This window comes from Triturus cristatus, chromosome 1_2 (genome assembly GCF_964204655.1).
Source record: "Triturus cristatus chromosome 1_2, aTriCri1.1, whole genome shotgun sequence".
Lineage (NCBI taxonomy): Eukaryota > Metazoa > Chordata > Amphibia > Caudata > Salamandridae > Triturus > Triturus cristatus.
This window is the reverse complement of record NC_140580.1, coordinates 767,332,035-767,351,396: the sequence shown is the minus strand read 5'-3', so window position 1 is coordinate 767,351,396 and position 19,362 is coordinate 767,332,035. Positions and strand designations below refer to the sequence as shown.

Genomic DNA, 19,362 nt, shown 5'->3' with positions numbered 1-19,362 from the left:
AGGTTCAGCTGTTGCGGATCTGGGTGCTGAATCTCGCCATGGTTCTGCGTCAAAAGTGCGGGTTTGATCCGCAGCCTTTGATGCGGCACCACGGAAAGTTCTAGAAAGGTGGTGTACCATGGTTGGCGCGCCCATGTGGAAGCAACTAGGATGAGTGTCAGTGAGTGTTGTCGCAGTTTGCGTGCCACTAGAGGTATTAATGGCGCTGGGGGAAAAGCGTACGCAAATCTGCCGGACCAGTTCATCCATATCGCATTGCTCTGAGACTGTGGATGTGGGAACCTGGCGGCAAAGCTTTGGCATTTTGCGTTTTCGTTTGTGGCGAATAGGTTTATGTCTGGATGACCCCACTGTTGGAAGTACGGTTGGAGAACTGATGGATGTAGCTCCCACTCGTGCATCTGGTGGCTGTGTCTGCTGAGCAGATCCGCCATCTGGTTGTCCTTGCCCGGGAGGTGTTCCGCCATGAGGAATATGTTCCTCTGAATGGCCCACTTCCACATGCTCTGAGCCAGATGAGACAACTGTGGAGAGTGTGTTCCTCCCTGCTTCTGTATGTAGTACATGGCAGTCATGTTGTCCGTCCGGATCAACACGACTTTGTTGCACAAGTGTACTTTGAAGGCCTTCATGGCTAGGAAGATTGCCATCAGTTCCAGAACGTTGATGTGCATCTTCTTTTGTTGCGTTGTCCATAGTCCCTGCACTGTGTAAGTGAGTACATGAGATCCCCAACCCTGGAGAGAGGCGTCCGCTGTCAGTGTTATTTGTGGAACAGGCTCTTGGAACGGTCAGCCCTTGCAAAGGTTTTGTGGATTCCACCAATGCAGAGAGTTATATGCCCGACCGCTCACCAACACTAGGTCTTTTAGTTGCCCGTGAGCTTGATTCCATTGACGTGCTAAGCACTCCTGAAGCGTGCGCATATGTAGTCTCGCGTGCGGGACTATGAAAATGCAGGAGGCCATCATGCCTATCAACTGCATAAACACTCGCGCAGGAAGGGAGTGTTGAGGTTTGAACTTTGAGATCAGCAGTTGCATGCTGTTGATCCTCACTAAATTTGGCTGAGCTGTGGCTGCCAGAGTGTTTATGGTCGCGCCTAGGTACTGTTGTACGTGGGCGGGTTGGAGATGTGATTTTGGGTAATTTAGTGAGAATCCCAGACTGTGAAGAAGGTGAATGGTGAGGGACATGTGGTTGGCACATTGCTGGGCTGACTTTGCTTGAACAAGCCAGTCGTCCAGGTAAGGGAAGACGGGTAATTTAGTGAGAATCCCAGACTGTGAAGAAGGTGAATGGTGAGGGACATGTGGTTGGCACATTGCTGGGCTGACTTTGCTTGAACAAGCCAGTCGTCCAGGTAAGGGAAGACGTGAATGTGTTGTCTTCGGAGATGTGCCGCCACTGTTGCTAGGCACTTGGTAAAGACCCTGGGTGCTGTTGTTACTCCGAAGGGGAGAACTTGCCCCTGAATAGTGAACCGGAGATATTTCCTGTGTGAAGGGTGTATGGGGATGTGGAAATACGCATCCTTTAGGTCCAGTGCTGCTAGGAAGTCTCCCTGACTGAATAGCGGGAGAACCTGCTGTAGGGTGAGCATATGGAAATGCTCTGAGAGAATGTAGTGGTTGAGGGGTCTCAGGTCTAGTATAGGTCTGAGCGACCCGTCCTTCTTTGGGATTAAGAAGTACAGAGAGTACACCCCTGTCCCCTGCTGGTTGACGGGCACGACCTCTATTGCACCTTTCTGCAGCATACTTAGCACTTCCTGCTGCAATAATTCTAAGTGCTCTACGGACATAGGACGGTGCTTTGGCGGTATGTTGGGTGGAGTGGAGGTTAGTTCGAGACAGTAACCCTGTTGTATGATGTCCCTGACCCACCTGTCTGTGGTGATGGTTTTCCAAGTGGACAGGAACCGCTGGAGTCTCCCCCCGACAGGTGTTATGTGGTCGGGGGGAAGGGAGAGGGCGTCACTGTTTGTTTTTGGGTGAGGACCTGGTGTTGCCGTAACCACGTCCTCTGCCCTTGGTGCTGGAGCCACGATATCCACCTCTGTTGGTTTTATCGTAGGTACTCTGTGTGCCCCGTTTAGTGTATTGCTGCTGTGACCCCTGGCCTCTAGCTGCTCCTCTATTCCCGGGGCGACGAAAGGAGCCACTACGAAATTGCTGCGTCTGCAGAGCCCCCATTGATTTCGCAGTGTCAGTGTCTTTTTTTAATTTTCTCGAGGGTAGTGTCAACTTCAGGGCCGAATAAGTAGTCGGGGTTGACTGGTTGATTTAAGATGTTGTTCTGAATCTCCGGCTTGAAGCCTGAGATTCTCAACCATGCGTGTCGTCTTAACATGGCGCTGGTGTTGATTGCCCTTGCTGCTGTGTCGGCAGCATCCAGGGCGCACTTGATGGATGCATTGGTAAGGAGTTGTCCCTCTCTGATGAGGAGCTCTGCTGCCTCTTTGTATTCGTCTGGCAAATGTTGGAGTAGTGACTCTAGTGTGTCGTAGTGGGAACGATCATAACGGGCCAGGAGTGCCTGTGTGTTGGCAATGCGCCAGATGTTTGCTGCTTGCGCTGCAATCCTTTTGCCCGGTGTCTCCAGCACTTTGGACTCCTTGTCTGGGGGAGGAGCATCACCTGTTGTCTGCGAATGGGCTCGTTTGCGAGCGTTAGCAACTACCATGGAGTCCAAAGGTAACTGACACCTAATGTACATAGGGTCTCCGGGTGCAGGCTTGTATTTTTTTTCAATCCTGGGGTTTAGCACCCGCGCCCTGGTTGTTTCCTTAAAGAGGTCTTTTGCAGGTTTGGAGAACCCCTTTTAACATGGGCAGAGTCTTGACAGTTCTTTCGGAAGAGGCGAAAGTGTCCACCAGGAAGTCTTCCTCGACAGTGTCAGAGTGGAGTTCTACTCCATGATTGGCAGCAGCCCGTTCTATGAGGGCATTGAAGGCAGCAGTGTCCTCTGTGGGAGATGTCTTTGCGCTGTAAAGCTGCGTGTCATGGGTATCTGGCGCGGTACCCTGGTCTGTAGGGTTATCCCATGCCTGATCCAGGTCTTGCAGATGCTCATCAGGATCAGCATCCCCAGGGTAGGTGGTATCATCTCCCATATAGTCCTCTACTGCGTCTGTCTCTGAAGGCGTAGGAGAAAAGGACTGGGGATCGTGATAGGAGGGTTGTAAGCTTTCATGAAGAACTGGTTCCGAACCCGCTGGCAATTTGTGCTTGAGAGGGAATCTATAGGAGTCCAATCCCCTCTCTGGCGTGATTTTCCGCTTGCGGAGCATCAGTTTACCAGTGTGGGCGTCGATGAATTGTGGCTGTGAAGGCTCAGAGTCTGTGTGTCCAGTAGACGGGGACTGTGTCTGGCGGACACGTGTTCGGATCTCGAACATCTTCGGCGCCGTGGACGGCGGCAAGCCAAAAGTGATGTTGGTTGGCGCCGAGGGTGCATTCGGAGCCTTGTGCGTGTCGGGGCCCGATGTGGATCGGAGGGCTGCCCGTTCCCTGATGCGTTGCAACGATGCCGCGACTTGTTGCACGGAGAACGCAGAAGGCTCTTTGGAACCGGTCGGCACCTTGGAGGTAGGCGTCGACTGCTTTGGAGCCATGGGGTCATCGATCCGAAGAGAGGTATCGAGGGTTGTTGGAGTCGACGACTTGGCATGTGCCGTTGTCTTCGACGTCGACGCAGATGGTGCGGACATTTTGACTATGGTGGTCGGGGCCGACTGCTTCGGTGCCAGAGGCCGAGGCGCTTTGTGGGTACCGAGGGCCTTTTTCTTCGGCTCGGTACCGATATCCACTGCAGTGAGCTCGGCGCTGAAATCCCTTTTACTGCGTTCGGGGCTGACGGCCTTTGCTGGCGTCGAAGGAGTGGAGGGCTTCGAGGCCTTCGAGCCGATTGTAGCCAGTTTCGCTTTTGGTTTCGGTGGAACTGGTGCGACGATTGGTTTCGGTTTCGCTGAAGGGAACCCAGTCGTCTTCGGTAATAATGGCTCGCGGGGGATATTCGAGGCCGGGCCTGAAGGCAGGGCCGAAGAACTTTGAGATTGATCTCGGGTAAGGCCCGGAGGCGATCCCTCGACCTGAGCCTTATGATGACGCACTTTGTCGGCCTCCGTATCGACGGGTGGGCCTGGCTCCTCGCTAGAGCTATCTTCTTCGGCCCCAAAGGCCTCATCGTAGTCTCCTACCTCGTCGACTACTTCTTCTCTGTGAAAAAGCACCTCGTCGTCGTCTTCCGATCGGGAATCGTGTTCGGAAGCGGGGCTGGAGTTTACTTCTTCCACGCTTTCGGCGTCCTCGTCTTCGGTGCTGAAGATGTTGGCCGGGGCAGGCGCCGATTGCTGCGCTTCTTATCTCGCCGCCCGTCGATTCCGGAGAATCTTCTTCGATCGGAATCGAGCACAGGCCATACATTTCGACTCATCGTGATCCGGTGAGAGACATTTGTTGCAGACCGGGTGGACGTCGATGTGTGGGTATTTTGCGTGGCATAAAGGACACCGTTTGAATGGAGTCCTCGATTCCATCGTCGATGTGAGTTCGATGTTCGGACCAAACGGATCCGAAAAGATGGAAGAAAGTTCTAAAATAGTAAAGAGAGTAGTCGATACCGAACGGGAACAGTACCAACGAAACCTAAAGGCCTTTTGGCCTTACACCTAATTTCCCTAACTTGAGCTAAGATAGGCACATCCGAACCCAATGGCGGAAAAGAACAATCTAAGGATGGAGAGGATGCCCATGCGCACTGTGGTCCAGGGGAGGAGTCACCTATCTCGTGATACTTCGAAGACTCTTCCAGGACAACAACGTGCAAAGATCCGGACCCAACACTAGGCGGCGATCTATGCACAGATATGAATTCAGCAGCCCACATGCCTCGAACATTAAGAAATTTGTTTGAAGTCACACAAATTGTACCCAGTCAACATACGACATGGCCACTGATGATAGAACTCTCATACTTACCAAAGTCTGTTATAAATCTTGCAGGAACTGGCAACGCTGTACTGTCTTGATAGGCCAGAAGGATGGCAGTTAAGTTCTAGTTCATTGCCATTCTGGTGATGCAGCAGAATCTCCTCAGAAATATCTTCCTTTTAGCAGCATGCAAACGCCAGTTGACCGTATAGGGCAATGCAGTCTTTTCACTGTGACAATGAAGTAGCATGCATGAAAGACATCCGAATTCGACACCATGCAAAGCTTGCTTGCAGTTCTTTCATGCAAACGACGCTTGCTTGCATGAAATGACTCTGTTGGAAAACACTAATAGGTTGTAAAGGGCTGAAAGTTGTGGAGTCTACTTCAACCTGACCTTGGCCTGTCCAAGGTACGGTTGACACACTCCAGTAGGCCCTTTTGCTCTGCAAGATATGGAACATGGAGGAGTGCAATGTCTGCTAAAAGGAATTCCATTCCAAATGGAGCTAAAAAACACGGGCATAAAAATCGCTGGGTAAATGCAGCTTGGAAAAAATGAAGGTTGTCACTGCTTGTGGTAGGCAAGAAGTTAAGGATCGACTAAATAAAACATTTAACTGAAGAAAATGATTCCCAGTGGAGAGCAGGAACTCGGGAATGAGGAGAGAAAACTGTGGAGTACAGAACTTTGATTGTGTCGAGACACAAGGAGAAGCAGTTCTTAAGCTCTTAATTTAAAGCGAAACAGGAAGTTATCTATAGGAAGTTTCTCGTTATTGGATTGGAAACTAAAGGAAAGTTCTGGGACTGCGAAGGGACTGGAACATTTTGGAAGGAAGGTTAAAGGAAAGTTTCAGAAATTTCTGAAAAGTCTTTAAGAACATTCGGCATGCATTACAACTTCCCCTTAGCCATTTAAATACACGTCCTTCTTCAAGAAGTAGTCCGCTTGCATTTTTAAGAGATCTCCAGTATTTGGCTGGCCCTGGAGTGATAACACAATCAGGTCAAGGGAGCAGTACCAGAGCAGTGCAAGAATACGCTAACGGAATGCAGCCTTGAGGTAGAACTAACTGCGGCCAGGCTATCCATGTTCAAAGAAAGCAGCACAACTTGAGGTAGGTTTTGAATAACAGCTTGCCTGAAAAAAGACCTCTTTCCACAGTTGTCTGCCTTGGAGGCATTGAGATGTTTTGTGAGGTCTTGCTTTGTCTATGTAGCCCAATCAACACCGGGAATACAAAGAGCTAACTTCAAATTGCACCCCTAGCTGTATCGGGCAAAGGGATGTAGCATTTCTAAGCTGCTGTGCCAGCGTTCCCTCTAGGTGAGGGAAACAGAGTTTTGTGAGCATTCTGGTAAGACATCTTCATGTACTGTATGACCCACCAGGATATAGACTGCTTGGTGATCAGTTTTCTTTGATTATCTTGATTTTGACAACGATGCCCAAGAAGATAAAAACATGCATGTGGTTGCTTGCATTCCTGTTCAGAGGGCATGTGGTCTGCCGATTCAGGATGGAATACATTGTTAGGAGCAAAAACTGAGCTACATATGGTTGATCCTTGCATATAATGTAGTAGTTGAGCTAAACCTGATGAAACGTAGTGTGTTCAGTATAACTACTTGTGCCTCTGACAGCATCAAGCATTTCCAACCAGCACATTTGTGCTGGTTAGTTTAGGTGGCGTGGCAAGCCTAAATGTAGGTCACAAGTTTGCTCAGATTTAGAGATTAAACCTGCATGTCGCTGCTGAAACTCAAAAACGTTAAAACTTGCCCGAGTTGCTTGTGTTCCTATTGAAAGAGGATTTTACATAGCAGTTTGGACTGGACTGTTCATTCTGAGTTGGAGCCAAGATTGAATTCCATATGATGGACCGTGGCCTGTAACAGCACTGATGACCTACAAACTATATGATGGAGTGCGCTCACAGCAATTATTAGTGGTTATGATTGATTCATGCATTTTGATTTTTCTCAACTTCTCACATGCTTTATCATCACACATCTAGTGTAATAAGCTTACGTTTTTCACTGTACTGATAACCTATGTTACTAACACGTATTTATCTTATTGCCCATCACTTCCCTGATACACTGGATCCTTGAATGTCATCTTCGACCTGAATTCTGCTGGTGTTAGATTTCTGCAATCTGCTAACTTCATCGAACATCTATTGTGATGAAGCATATTGAAGAATTGCACATACAGTTGTTAAAGCAGTAGATCAGTGTTTCCCAAAATGTGGGTCGGGAGCTTATTTTTGGTGAGTCGCGAAAGTCAGAGCAATAAATAGATGCCTTTAAATTCTGTGTTTAACTTGTCACATTTGCTGATCATTCAAAGAAAGAGATCAAATGTCAGGTTGCTTTATTCTTTTAACATGGGATTAGCGTTTACTTTTTTTCCCTCTGACTGCAAAGTGAGAGGAGTTTTAAAGGAAATTATGTGACAATGTAGAATGTTGTTTTTTGCAATGCACAACATGTAAATACCTGTAAATGAACTGCATGCATCCGGCAGTTAGGAGAGAAAAAATGAAGCACATTTTTAAAATTCCAAAGTGTGCTGGAAACAGAGATTTTATTATGATCAAAACAAACCAAGAAACTTAACTTGGTGATGCACAAATTATAAATATTCACAGAAACCTGATTTCCACACATTATCATTTGTGTGCTAGATAGTTTTATCAGTAATACTGTATGTCTGTGCAAATTTACTGCTCACTTCAATGGAAAATGTGCTGTCTGGAAATGACAATGCGCTACCACCAGATGCCTTAGTTACATTCAACAATTGCACCGCCTCATGTCCACTAAAGGTAGGTGGGTTTAGAAAGTTTGTTGTTCTAATAAGTGGGTCGCGGTTCTAAAACGTTTGGGAACAACTGCAGTAGATCATTTTTCTCATACCTGGACATCTATTGGGAGCAAACCAATACCACAATCTTACCTTACTATTGGTGGTGCACCAGACTGCCCCCTGTTGCCGGTCCAGGTGGGCACTCCAGAGGTGGCACCCAGACACCGCTGGCGGGAGATCTTTAGCATCCTAAGAGCATCTTGGGCAACCCGGTTTGCCTCGGCTTCCACCAACACAAAGTCTGGATTGGATGCCTCCATGATGACATCGTGTTTCATGACGCTGTGCACACCTGTACAGCATGAAAGGAAACATCAGATATAGCACCATAAAAAGCTCTGCGCAATCCACAGATAAACTATGCCAGAGACCTAGTTAAACTGTGTTGGGAGTCAAAACTACTGAACTTCGAAGCACAGATTTTACCAGAGGGAAAGGAGAGCATGAGATGTGGCACCTACAGAGAAGAGAAACCAGACACGAGTAGAAGGAGCAGTACATGGAGAAAACGAATGTCCAAAAATCACAAACTGGCAAGAAAGCAATGAGAGGTGGTGGGCAGCATAAAAGAGACGATTTGAAGAAAGGGAGAATGATTGGGTGCATTGTGGTAACGCTTACTAATTAGATTTTTGCTTTCTGATATTGATGCATTTGTTTTCTATCATCCACCACCTAAATGGATCCTGGTAGAGGGAGACCTCTGACAAAAAATAGATGTATAAATTCAGCTCACACAATGGGTCCAGGACCTTGAAGACCTTAAATATACACTTTCTAGTTCTCATGGTACAGACTGGCCCAGCTTCCCACCTATATTTAGCAGATGAATGCATGGGAACAATGAAAGGACCAGGCTGCGACTCAGAGCACCAGATAACAGCAGCAGGCAGAGTAAGAGGTGAGAAGCACTGAAGTGAGAAGGTGAGCAATCTGTAAGGCGCAGGATTGGCAAATTTACCCTCGACAAGAAGGCGTTTAACTGAGGGCCCCTCAAATGGAAACATTATGTAAGCGGTGGACATCACAGATTTGCACTGGACAAGCAGAGATTCATGGAGGGTGCCTTGACTGACACTGCCCAAGTAAGGGCAACACTGGATTATTCTTGGCAAATACCATTGTGGAATATCATACTAAGAACTACATCAGTGATGTACACTAAAATCCAGTTCCTAGGCAGAGCACAGCTATATAAAACAAAACAATAAATAATTCCCAGGACAACCCTTGGAAGGCAATTAAATATTTTTCCATCTGTTGACTGATTTATTGCAGTGTTTTTCATTTTTCAAGACATCTTAATTTCTGTAGGATTGTGTACTTATAAAAATGTGTCCCTATATTTGCACATCCACAATCTGTCAGTGCAGCTTGTTTATTCGCCTGGAACTTTGCTGTTCCTGGAACCCAAAATAAAGTTATGTATTGGTAAGGAGAAGCCTTTTGAGGCTCTTTGTGCACCAGATATAGTCACAGATTCCTTGAATCTAGTCAGCGTAGTCTCGGGCTGTTTTTGAGATAAGGGCGGGGAAAGCGTTAAGGGAATTTGAGAAGGAGAGATGGAGGAACAGACGTGGGATTATAGCTGCCTATGTGTTATACCAGAAGCCTTTAAAATTATACTATACCTGTGCTTCCACTCACCAGTCTTTTTGAAAAGTCTTTCCAGCACGTAGTCGTCGGTCTTTCGTCTATCCTCTTCTGGCTCACTCTCCTGTTTACCCTCAAAGTGTGTTTGCTTCACCAGATGGGGAATGCGCTCCCCCTCGAACTTGGCGCCCTTTTTTTTATGCAACTTTTGGGGCCGGTGGCCCTCGTGTCCATTTGCATTGTCTTTCTGGCCATGTTTAGTCTTGGATTTGTGCTTGCGGTGGGTACTCTCGGGGCTCAAATCGCAGGTATTCTTTACACATACTGAACTTTGTCCTTCAGTATTCTTCCCATCGTGTACTTTGTGCATCTTATGGCTCTCGGCGCCCACATTCTCTGGTGCACCCTGGCAACTTTGCACAGTAGCTCCTGCTGCCAAAGCTTTGGGGCTCTCACCCACGCTGCTCCCTGGCCCTAGCCTGTTCTGGATATCAGTGTCTGGCATACCATTCTCAAGAGCACCTGCCTCGCCCGGTGGCATGGGTTCCACTTTCAGAGGGGAGGATACGCAATTCCCAATGGCAGTAGTTGCGGTTGGTGAGGAGGACAGCTGGGCACGTTTTGGTGATTTAAGCATCTCATGTCTTGGTCGCCTGGCAAAGGAATTGTTTGGCGGCAGGTCAAGTTTCCGCTTTGGCGCCTGAACATCGGAGCCAGTGCCTTTAAAGAGAGAACGACAATCAAACATTACCAGGAAAAGGCAGATAACATTTGCATAAGGAACCATAACCAGTGAGAGGACAGAATGTGACGAGTACTAGCACCCTAGGATATAAGAAGCATAGTGCAGTGAGATAGTAGTTTGTTAAGAATACCAATAAAATAAGAGGCCAGGGTGGCATGCACTAGCATTCTTGAATGAGCTGCAGTCAAATGAGAAGCTCGAATAGGGAAGCATTTGCCTCCTGTATGCAGCTGTAGTGCTCATGAAATACTGATATGTTGGGAGTACCTGTGCTCTTAGGTGTAAGCATTCAAAGCGCAGAAGCAGTGAAAAGCTGGTATGTTAGGAGCACTGGCATCTTTTGCTACAAATATCTGCAGGGCCTGCAAATGGAGAAGAGAGTGCAGTGAGAGGCCTTGAGCCGTCAGTATAGTAACGGAAGTTACTGATTGTGTGATGCTTTATGACTGCAAATGTGCAAGTAGACACTTTGTTGCTGCCTCTATGACTTCCTTTGTATGGCTGCTTCATGACAACCATGTGTGACGACCTGCATGTTGTCTGGAATTAGCTATGTGGTCTTTGAATGTCTATGGGATTTGTACTGATTTCCTACACAGCCTGTATCTTTAATGCTGCGGGTCTCCATCCATCCCTACATCTGTGCTGATGGATTGTGCTTGGACCACCTCTTTATGTGAAAGAGGCAACAATTTCAAAGCCCCCACCTGTCCAAAAGAAAACGGAGCTGATCCCAATCCCCTTGTTACATGGTGGGAGATTTCTACTGCTTAACCCTCTCTGAAGACAGGACTGATTTTAGTGGAGCCTATGCTTGCGATGATGGTGGTCACGTCAAGCTTCAGTAATCTCATGAATGATACTCATTTCACTTGCTACAAATCTAGGCATATGGTACTTACATGGGTGGCTGAGATGCCTATCCCTTCTGAACTTAAAGCAGACTCTAGTAGCTGTGTATTGGTGCCCTACTGTAGCACCGATCTTCATACTCAATTTGCCTGCAAGGACAGCGCTGATTCCCCTCCATCCCCATACCCTCAAACATGGCGGGTCTATACCCAACTTAAGTATACAGATGGCACTGATAAGCCTTTCCTTAACTATTCTTTCACACGTGGTGCTGGTACCAGCGAAAATACTTCTAGTCTCAACTTGCACCATACAGATGCTTACATGGTCTTGTCCTGTCCTTCCGCTGCTAACTACACAGAAGGCAGTGGATGTGCTCTTCAATTCAATACCTGCAAAGATGGCACTAGTCTCAGTGCCCTGCGCCCCATCAGGACTGGTGAGTGTGAAGAGTTCATATAGGTCATTAGACTTGAAGAAACGTCTCTGTTTCGGATCCTTCAGCACCCGATTGGTTAAAAACTGCTTAAAGATTTGCCTTAGAGAGACAGAAACATAATTACTTGTAAAGGCAAGCATGAACAGAAGCAATGAATCAGAAAATAGTGGTTTTAGTCCTTGCTCCGTCGTTAATCTTCCCTTCTCATGTACAGAATATGCCCATCTCTCTTACAACAACGGTCCATATCACATTTAGGATCTCAATATAAAATGCCCAGAGAGAGATCTCCAGTAGGGAGCCCGGCTAGGGCCACTACAGATGGCCCTGTATTTCCTTCCTTGGAATTACCATTGGTCCGTCTCACTTTAAGGACCTCATTAAGAGTTGCCTCGAGATGGATCCCCAAAGGGGATTCCATTCCGAGCAACTACAAGGGGCCCAGTGTATGTGTGGGCCTGGGATTACCATGGTCCAGAAACACTGAACCCTATTTCATCAGGAGCTGGTCTGCACCGGCTAAAGACATGGGCAGTGGCTGTGACCAGAGGTGCAGCCCGAAACCATTCTCTACTCCTGCATCCCAGGGGAGCAAATAACGTTCCCTTAACATTACTCTGCCCTTGTGTGACCTTCCAGCACCCCAGACTTGCAGTACTGTCCCAGTATGATTTAGCATTTGCTGAAAGCAAGTAGCAAATAATCAGAAAAGGGATTGTTATTTGACCCAGAAAGGGGAATGAAATGGGAAAAGGACCCAGTTTTCTCAGCGCTGCTAGTTTTGAGACATTCCAGGTGGAATAACTTGAAGGCCCCCTAGATGGTGTGGGTGATACGAGCTGAAATCCGAGATTCTAGTTACAGTGTATCCCCACACCAAATAACAGGTAACTCTGAATGAGGTCTTTAGTAGCCGTCTACCTCACACAGAGTAATAGTCTATCTGGTATCAAGAGCCAATGCATCTCAGGTAAAGCATGCACACGCCTTAGCCATAGAACCAGGTGTTCTCAGGTACAGTGTTAGCATGCCTCATGAACATCACAAGTTCACCTCAGGAACATCACAAGTTCACCTCATGTGCAGCACAAACATACCTAAAGCGCTTCGCTGGCTCACTCAACATGCTGCTTCAGTTCCTCCCAAAAAGAACTGTTGATGGACAGAATGCAGAACAATGTCATACATTCACCCCAGTACAGAGATCTGGGCCTAAATCCATCGTTTTTTTTGCTCACCCTGCCATTCCAGTTTGGACCCAGCCATATGCAAATCAGTCTTGACCCTGTGCCCTATGGGAACATTCCAGCCCGAACTGCCAGGCAAGGTCCTCCTTGGACTGGAAACAAGCATCTTAGGACCCGTTTCGGGGTTTCACCCCTCTTCAGCCAGGATAGCTTGATTCCAGTGGCATGGAGAGCACGGGACTCACGTCTGAGCATATCCGTCCCACTCTGGGTGACAAATGCAAAAAGAACAATTGAAGGACAGAATGCAAAACAATGCCATATATTCACCCCAGTACAGAGATCTGGGCCTAAATCCATCGTTTTTTTGCTCACCATGCCATTCCAGTTTGACCCCAGCCATATGCAAATCAGTCTTGACGCTGCGCCCAATTACAACAGTCCAGCTAGAACTGCCAGGCCAGGTCCTCCCTGGACTTGAAACAAGCATCCTAGGACTGGTTTCAGGCCTGATCAGCCAGGATAGCTTGACTCCAGTGGCATGGAGAGCACGGGACCCATGTCTGGGCATACCGGTCCCACTCGGGGTGACAAATGCAAAAAGAACAATTGAAGGACAGAATGCAGAACAATGTCATACATTCACCCAAGTACAGAGATCTGGGCCTAAATCCATTGATTCAAGCTATCCTGGCTGATGAGGGGTGAAACCGCGAAACCGGTCCTAGGATGCTTGTTTCCGGCCCAGGGAGGACCTGGCTTGGCAGTTCGGGCTGGACTGTTCCCATGAGGCACAGGGTCAAGACTGATTTGCATATGGAAAGGTCTAAACTGGGGTGGCATGTTGAGTAAAAGAATGATGGATTTAACCCAGATCTCTTGACTGGGGGTGAATGTTTTGATTTGTTCCGCATTCCGTCCATCAACTGTGTGCCTTTTGCTTTCTCACCCTAAGTGCGCCAGGTATGCCCAGACGTTGGTCCTGGGTCACTGTGCCACTAGAATCTGCTTTCTTACCACAAAAGGTAGAGCAGCTCCACAACCCATCAGGCACAGTGAAAGACCCTTTCAGATTCAGTGCCAGAACTCATTAAGTACAGGGTCAGACACTCTAAAGGCCAGACCACACCCTCTCAGGCCCAGGGCCACTCCATCTGGTCAACAATGTACTTGTGCAGCTCACAGACTAGGGACACTAGTTCTAATTTGCAATATCATCCGAGCATACACAGCCCATGCCAAATCAAGGCCTATTGAGTGCATGTGATCTTTTGATATTAAAAATCTGCGCTTAATTCCGTTTTCCTTTTTTATGCCTTAGATGTTAACTGATGCCCAGGACTGAGTGGCAGGAATTTTCCTCGGTTTTATGATTAGTACCATCTTAAATCCAGAGTACTGGCCAGTACAACAGAGAGCCTAGGTTCTGACACTGAGCTGTAGTTCTGATTTTGACCTGCAGGATACAGACCCTCAATGCAGTCTTTGCAGAGACACCCGCAAACAGTGTCCCAGTCCTGAGCTGCAGAGCACAAGTCTCAAGTCCTAAGAGATTGCCAGCCTTGACAAAAAGTCACATTATTGAGAAATAGCCAAATCCTGACATGCGTGAAATTAAGCTTTAGTCAGAAAAACTGCATTTTATTTATAAGGTATAGGGTTTTAAGTTCATTAATATATTCTGGGATGGAGTAATTAGAATCACATGCAAGTCACTAAGTTAACAATTAGCATTCACCCAAAAGATTGCTCTAATGAATTTATTTAAGGATCTTGAGGCCACTAGGCATGCAAAGGTTTTCATCAGCTTAGGTGTAGTTATGGGAAAAAGGGATATTTCTCAGAATTGGTTTTGGCCGGTGTTCAAATAAATGGGTGGCGGATCTAGATCATGGCAGAGTATTGAAGTTTGTGATTGTCCTCACTGGCACCATGGATGATGCATCATGAAGGCTGTTAAAAAGAATTGGGCTGATAGGTCTTCTTGAATTTCTTAAGTCCTATGTGCAGGAAATGAAGCTTCAGGTATGAAACGAAGCCTCAGGACAGACTAAAGCTGTCAGTTTCGACACAGAACCTCAGTTCGGACACAATGTCTCAGTCCAGCCAGATCTGAAAGTCTGACAAAATGTGGTTTAGGCCTAAAATTAAAACCAATCATCAGTCCTGACACAGTAGAGGCAGTCACAGATCACTGACCTGTGATAGATCTTTTCTTCGATGGTGCCAGCTGTCAGGAGTCTGTACACAGTCACTTGTTTCTTCTGCCCTATTCTCCAGGCACGTTCACGAGCCTAATGCAGATGAAAGAAATGCATCATTAGTTATAACAATCAGTCAGGACTCACAGGCAGAAGCAAGAAACGCTCACTGTGGTGCTTCTTAAAGTGCTTACTTTGTCTCTGGCGTGGAACAAACTGCAAATCTGATTGAGGGATACATCACAGCCTTTAATGTGGCCCTGTTTGAGTTACTGACCACATTACACACTGCAGCACTGTGAATTGGACTGTGGCACTCACTTTGGTGCTGATTGCAGGCACTATGTCACACTGCGCCATATGCTCACCTGCTCAGTGAGCTACTCGTGGAGTAAAAGCCTCCTCACACTTGTAATAGAAAGAGTGCCATCTTGTGATAAGGAACAGGATCTGAGTTAGTACTACTGGAATAGTGATACCAAGAGGGAGGGGAGCAACAGCGTAAGCTCTGCTGCTTGAGTGAGAACCTAAGGCAAAGATCTAAAGTGTAAAGCTTGTTGAGCCTACTGCCTGCTGCACAGACCGCCCGAGAAAATGACGTCTCCTACTTGAGAGACGGAAAAGCACTCTTTCAGAAGTAACAGACTGAACGAAGCCTATCGCTGTAGCAAATGTAATTGTGGCAAACTGCTGGTGAGACCGAACAATGTCTGCTCTTGGAATTAGCACTTTGGCCTGCTGTTGCTGGGCAGTAACACTCACTGAGGCGTACTTGTCAATTCACAGTTAGAAATGTATTGCCAGTGTGTATGTTTAAGGCCCAGCTTTAAATGGAGATTGAACCTGTTCCTGGAGTAAATGTGTGAGGCCTCCATCTATACTGAGAGATTGATGGTGTATTCTGGAGGAAAATGACGTCCTGCTTCTGCAGTGAGCACCTGAGGCTCACTAAGCTGGGTGAGAAAATGAGGCCTGCTCTTAATGTGACAGCTTGAGGCCAGGATCTTAAAGTAAATGTTAAAGTCTAAATTTACCTTAGGAGGACATTTTCCATAGGATCTATCTGCTGGATGAACTTTTATATACGACTCTAGTAGGGAAAACTGTGCAAGATAAATAAGCTAAGAAGCAGTGCTTTTCCTGGCAAGTCAGAGGATTGCTATTCTTGGCGAGGTATCATATGCAGAAGCTTTTTGATGAGATGGTATCTAACAACGCTGTTGCCATTTGGTCTCGGAGACTGTTCCTACATTCCAGAGGAAGATTCAAATGCCTGTACCGCAAATTTGGGAGTCAGGACATTACATTAAGTTATTGAGTAATTCGTTCTGGACATGAAAGTTATTCTACATGTCAGTCTGTGTGGCATCTCTCATATGCGAAGACAGTCTAGATCCACCACCACTGGTAGAACTAGATGGTCTAAAGATCATCAACAGAAGAATGGGGAAGGCTTATTTTAAGAAACCTATTACATATAGGGAACCCTTTTGCCGTTTGTGTCACAGTGCACATAAAACAGGTGTGTCTGGCGCAAGCAGGGAAAGTGTGCCCTATTACATTATATGCACTGCCCCCAGGGTAGCCGCAAAGCCGTGCTGCCCTGGGGACCCTCATTCAAGTGAAACCTGGAGCGGCTTTAGAGCAGCTGCTTCATGTTTCACTGTGCAGACGGCAATCTGCCTGAACTTTTAAGAGGGGAGAGAGATCCCATTGTAGACGGTTGCAACGAGGGACTGCTCCTGCCTGCAAGGGGATGTCTGGTGGATCCATGGGACCCCCTTTCCTCCTCCAGAGGGCTGCCATCAGGGGGCGCACTGACAGTGCACCACCTGTTAGGTGGCGTACTGTCAGTGTGCCTCCTGACATGTTCTTTGCCTCTGCTACTGCGTCTACCCACGGCTTGGGAGCAGAGGCAAAGGGGTTCCCTCTTTTGTATGGGGCCACACCCTCATGCAAATAAGGGACCACCCTCTGGTGATCGCTCTTGCGCTGTATGTGCGCCAGCGCTATCTGTATCACAGAAAGGGCCGCACAAGCGTCTGCGGCCCTTTCTGTAGTACCAAAGGACACGCAAAGAGGAAGCACATGCGCAGGGGGGCCCCGGGTCACTTTCCATAAAACAGTACCAGATCAGTTGTCCAAAAAGACATTTCTCTTAGAAACAGACTCTAGACGCCTAGATGTCAAAGTCTCAACATTTAGAACTTATTGTTATGGCAAACAGGTTTGTTTGCAGAACTGCCCAGTGGTAGAAGAGCTCTGCATTCCTTTGTAGTTTGGGCACCATTAATGGTTTTCTGAATTTAATCTGCTTAAATCTTCTTTTGCATTTTTAACCCACAGGAAATGTTTGCTGTAGTGTGCAGGATCACGACAACAATCAGAGGCAGATATTGTGAGTTTCCACAGAGAGGATCACAAACCTATCAGGTTACTTAAGTAACACATTGTGGTTTTATTGCCAGTCTGCCTCACGACTATCTCAGATATAATATGAAAGGGGACTTGTGGACTAGATGAATGGCCCTCAGTTCCAGCTTTTACTGGATTGGTTTATTAGCACTTAAATAATGGAAGCCTTTGTGTCCAGGGCACCTGAAGAATTAAGTGACTCCTGGAATCTTCCCATTAATAAAGGAGGAGTGTGTCATACCATCGAGAAAAGCGACGATTTCTGGAGGGGCCTCCTTTAAACAGATTGTATTCCTGGTACCACCAGAAGAGGATCAAATAGCTGAGGAGATTAAGGGCCAGACATATCAAAGGCCTGGTAGTAAATTGCGCAATTACTTTTTAGAATCAGTTTTTAGATGTGGGATGAGACTTAGGTACTATTAGGTCACATCCTAAAATGTCCAGGCCCAGCACCACATCTCTAATTAATATTGCTTAGATAAGTCGCTATTTTGACCCCATGATACTGGTTACAAACACAGGTATGGTGGCCTGCAAGAAATAGCAAACTCTGTCTCTGTATCTGCATTCCCAAAGGCCTTTTTCCTTTAAGGGACAAGGTTTCTTGTGTGGCAAAAAAATCTGGGGAGCCCGGTCCATTGCCTACTCTCCCCCAGGGCTGCGACACTTCAGAAAGAGGAAAGTGGACATCTTTCTCTTAATGAATCAGTTATTTGCAGCTCTCCTTTGAGGTGTTAGTAAATGAGCAATAGTTTTGCAGCCATAACTGAATTTGTAACCATTCCAACTTGCAATTCGGAGGGGACAAGGGGACACCCAATTCATCTCCGTCCTCACTGTGATTCAGAATTTATCTCAAAGCCCATCTAAAAAGTCAGAAAGGCTTATTCGACTCACAAAATGGATTTGGTACATAGAAAAAAACCTTTCCATTCCCAAACTCTACGATTGTCTGATTCACAGGGTCTGTGCCTGCAAAAGGGCGCTCTCTGTACATCGGGCCCAAAATCCCCTCACATCACTCATCCAGCTCTGTGACATTGTGCACAATAGGTTAAGAGAGGCAGTTCTACAAGGGGCGTCATGCAGCCTTGTATTAAGAACAGTGTATCAATATTTGTCTGAAGAAAAGTGTTGTTAACATAGCTAGATAATAGCTTTATTCTCCAAAAGTTATATTATTCCCTTCATGTTTCTAAGATGTCTCCCAAACCCTGCATTCTACATTTCAGTATGGAAGCGGACTTGTGTCTAATCTGGAGACTTCGTCTGGAGGTTTATAAAGGTCATGTGAAAATCGTATACACATCTTTTACAGTGATCTCTCTTTCAGAAGCCAATCTATTCATTTCATGGAAATGACCGACCACTACCATTTATAGACAAAAGGAATACATTTCTATTGGTACTACACACAGTTTTTAATACCCCTTAAGAATGTTCTTTATTTCTTTCAGGTTGAGTTATGAAATTATGCATCCTGAAGCTTTAATGCATGTGATTTGATGTAGTGCTAATATGATGAAATCTTATATCTTCGCCAATTTCTTTATGGCTTAAGGTAATTGATGGCTCTGAATTCTTCTTTGGGAACATTTTTTCCTAATAGACTGTAGCAGGAATAGATACCTTTGTTTCTTTGAGGTCTGGGAATAAGATTGTGCACAGTGGTTCCACCAGTAGGATGGCATGGGGGCAGAGGGAGAGACTTAATTTTTACCATTACTGGAGGCATTCCAGCCTCTGCTTACACTGCTTTCTTTTCCGCCCTTAGATTGGTGGCTCTGCATTTGATGGGAATAAGGCGTTGGGTGCTGGTGCTGCTGTTACACAATTATCGGAAGGATTATGTTAATTACCCTGTAAGCATCAGTTTGTTGCATTCAGTACTGTATATTCACATGCTCTGCATACTTCTGTCTGCTAGTCTTGGGAGATTACAATTGGCATTTCTTCGAAGAAGTCTACGGAGTCTTGGAGACTCATCCTCTGGTCATGGATGTGCATGCATGGACACAGACTCCATTGTTCGATTTTTTTTCGTCCAACAGGTGAGAGCAGGAATGTAGAAGTAAGCAGAAAAGAATAGTGTCCATTTTAGAGAAGGAATCACATTAA

General features: G+C 46.5%; 1 protein-coding gene across 3 annotated transcripts in view; it reads right to left on the bottom strand.

The window, feature by feature from the left end:
• Positions 1 to 19,362, bottom strand: part of ERCC6 (ERCC excision repair 6, chromatin remodeling factor) — a 175,945-nt gene that overhangs the window by 8,736 nt on the left and 147,847 nt on the right. For all 3 annotated transcript variants that reach the window (XM_085608761.1, XM_085608759.1, XM_085608760.1), the window contains exons 16-19: positions 14,825 to 14,919; positions 11,392 to 11,537; positions 9,457 to 10,122; positions 7,900 to 8,101 (exon numbers count right to left, since the gene is read on the bottom strand). In XM_085608761.1, coding sequence (XP_085464887.1) covers positions 7,900 to 8,101; positions 9,457 to 10,122; positions 11,392 to 11,537; positions 14,825 to 14,919 — 1,109 coding nt within the window. The remainder of the gene's footprint in view (positions 1 to 7,899; positions 8,102 to 9,456; positions 10,123 to 11,391; positions 11,538 to 14,824; positions 14,920 to 19,362) is intronic.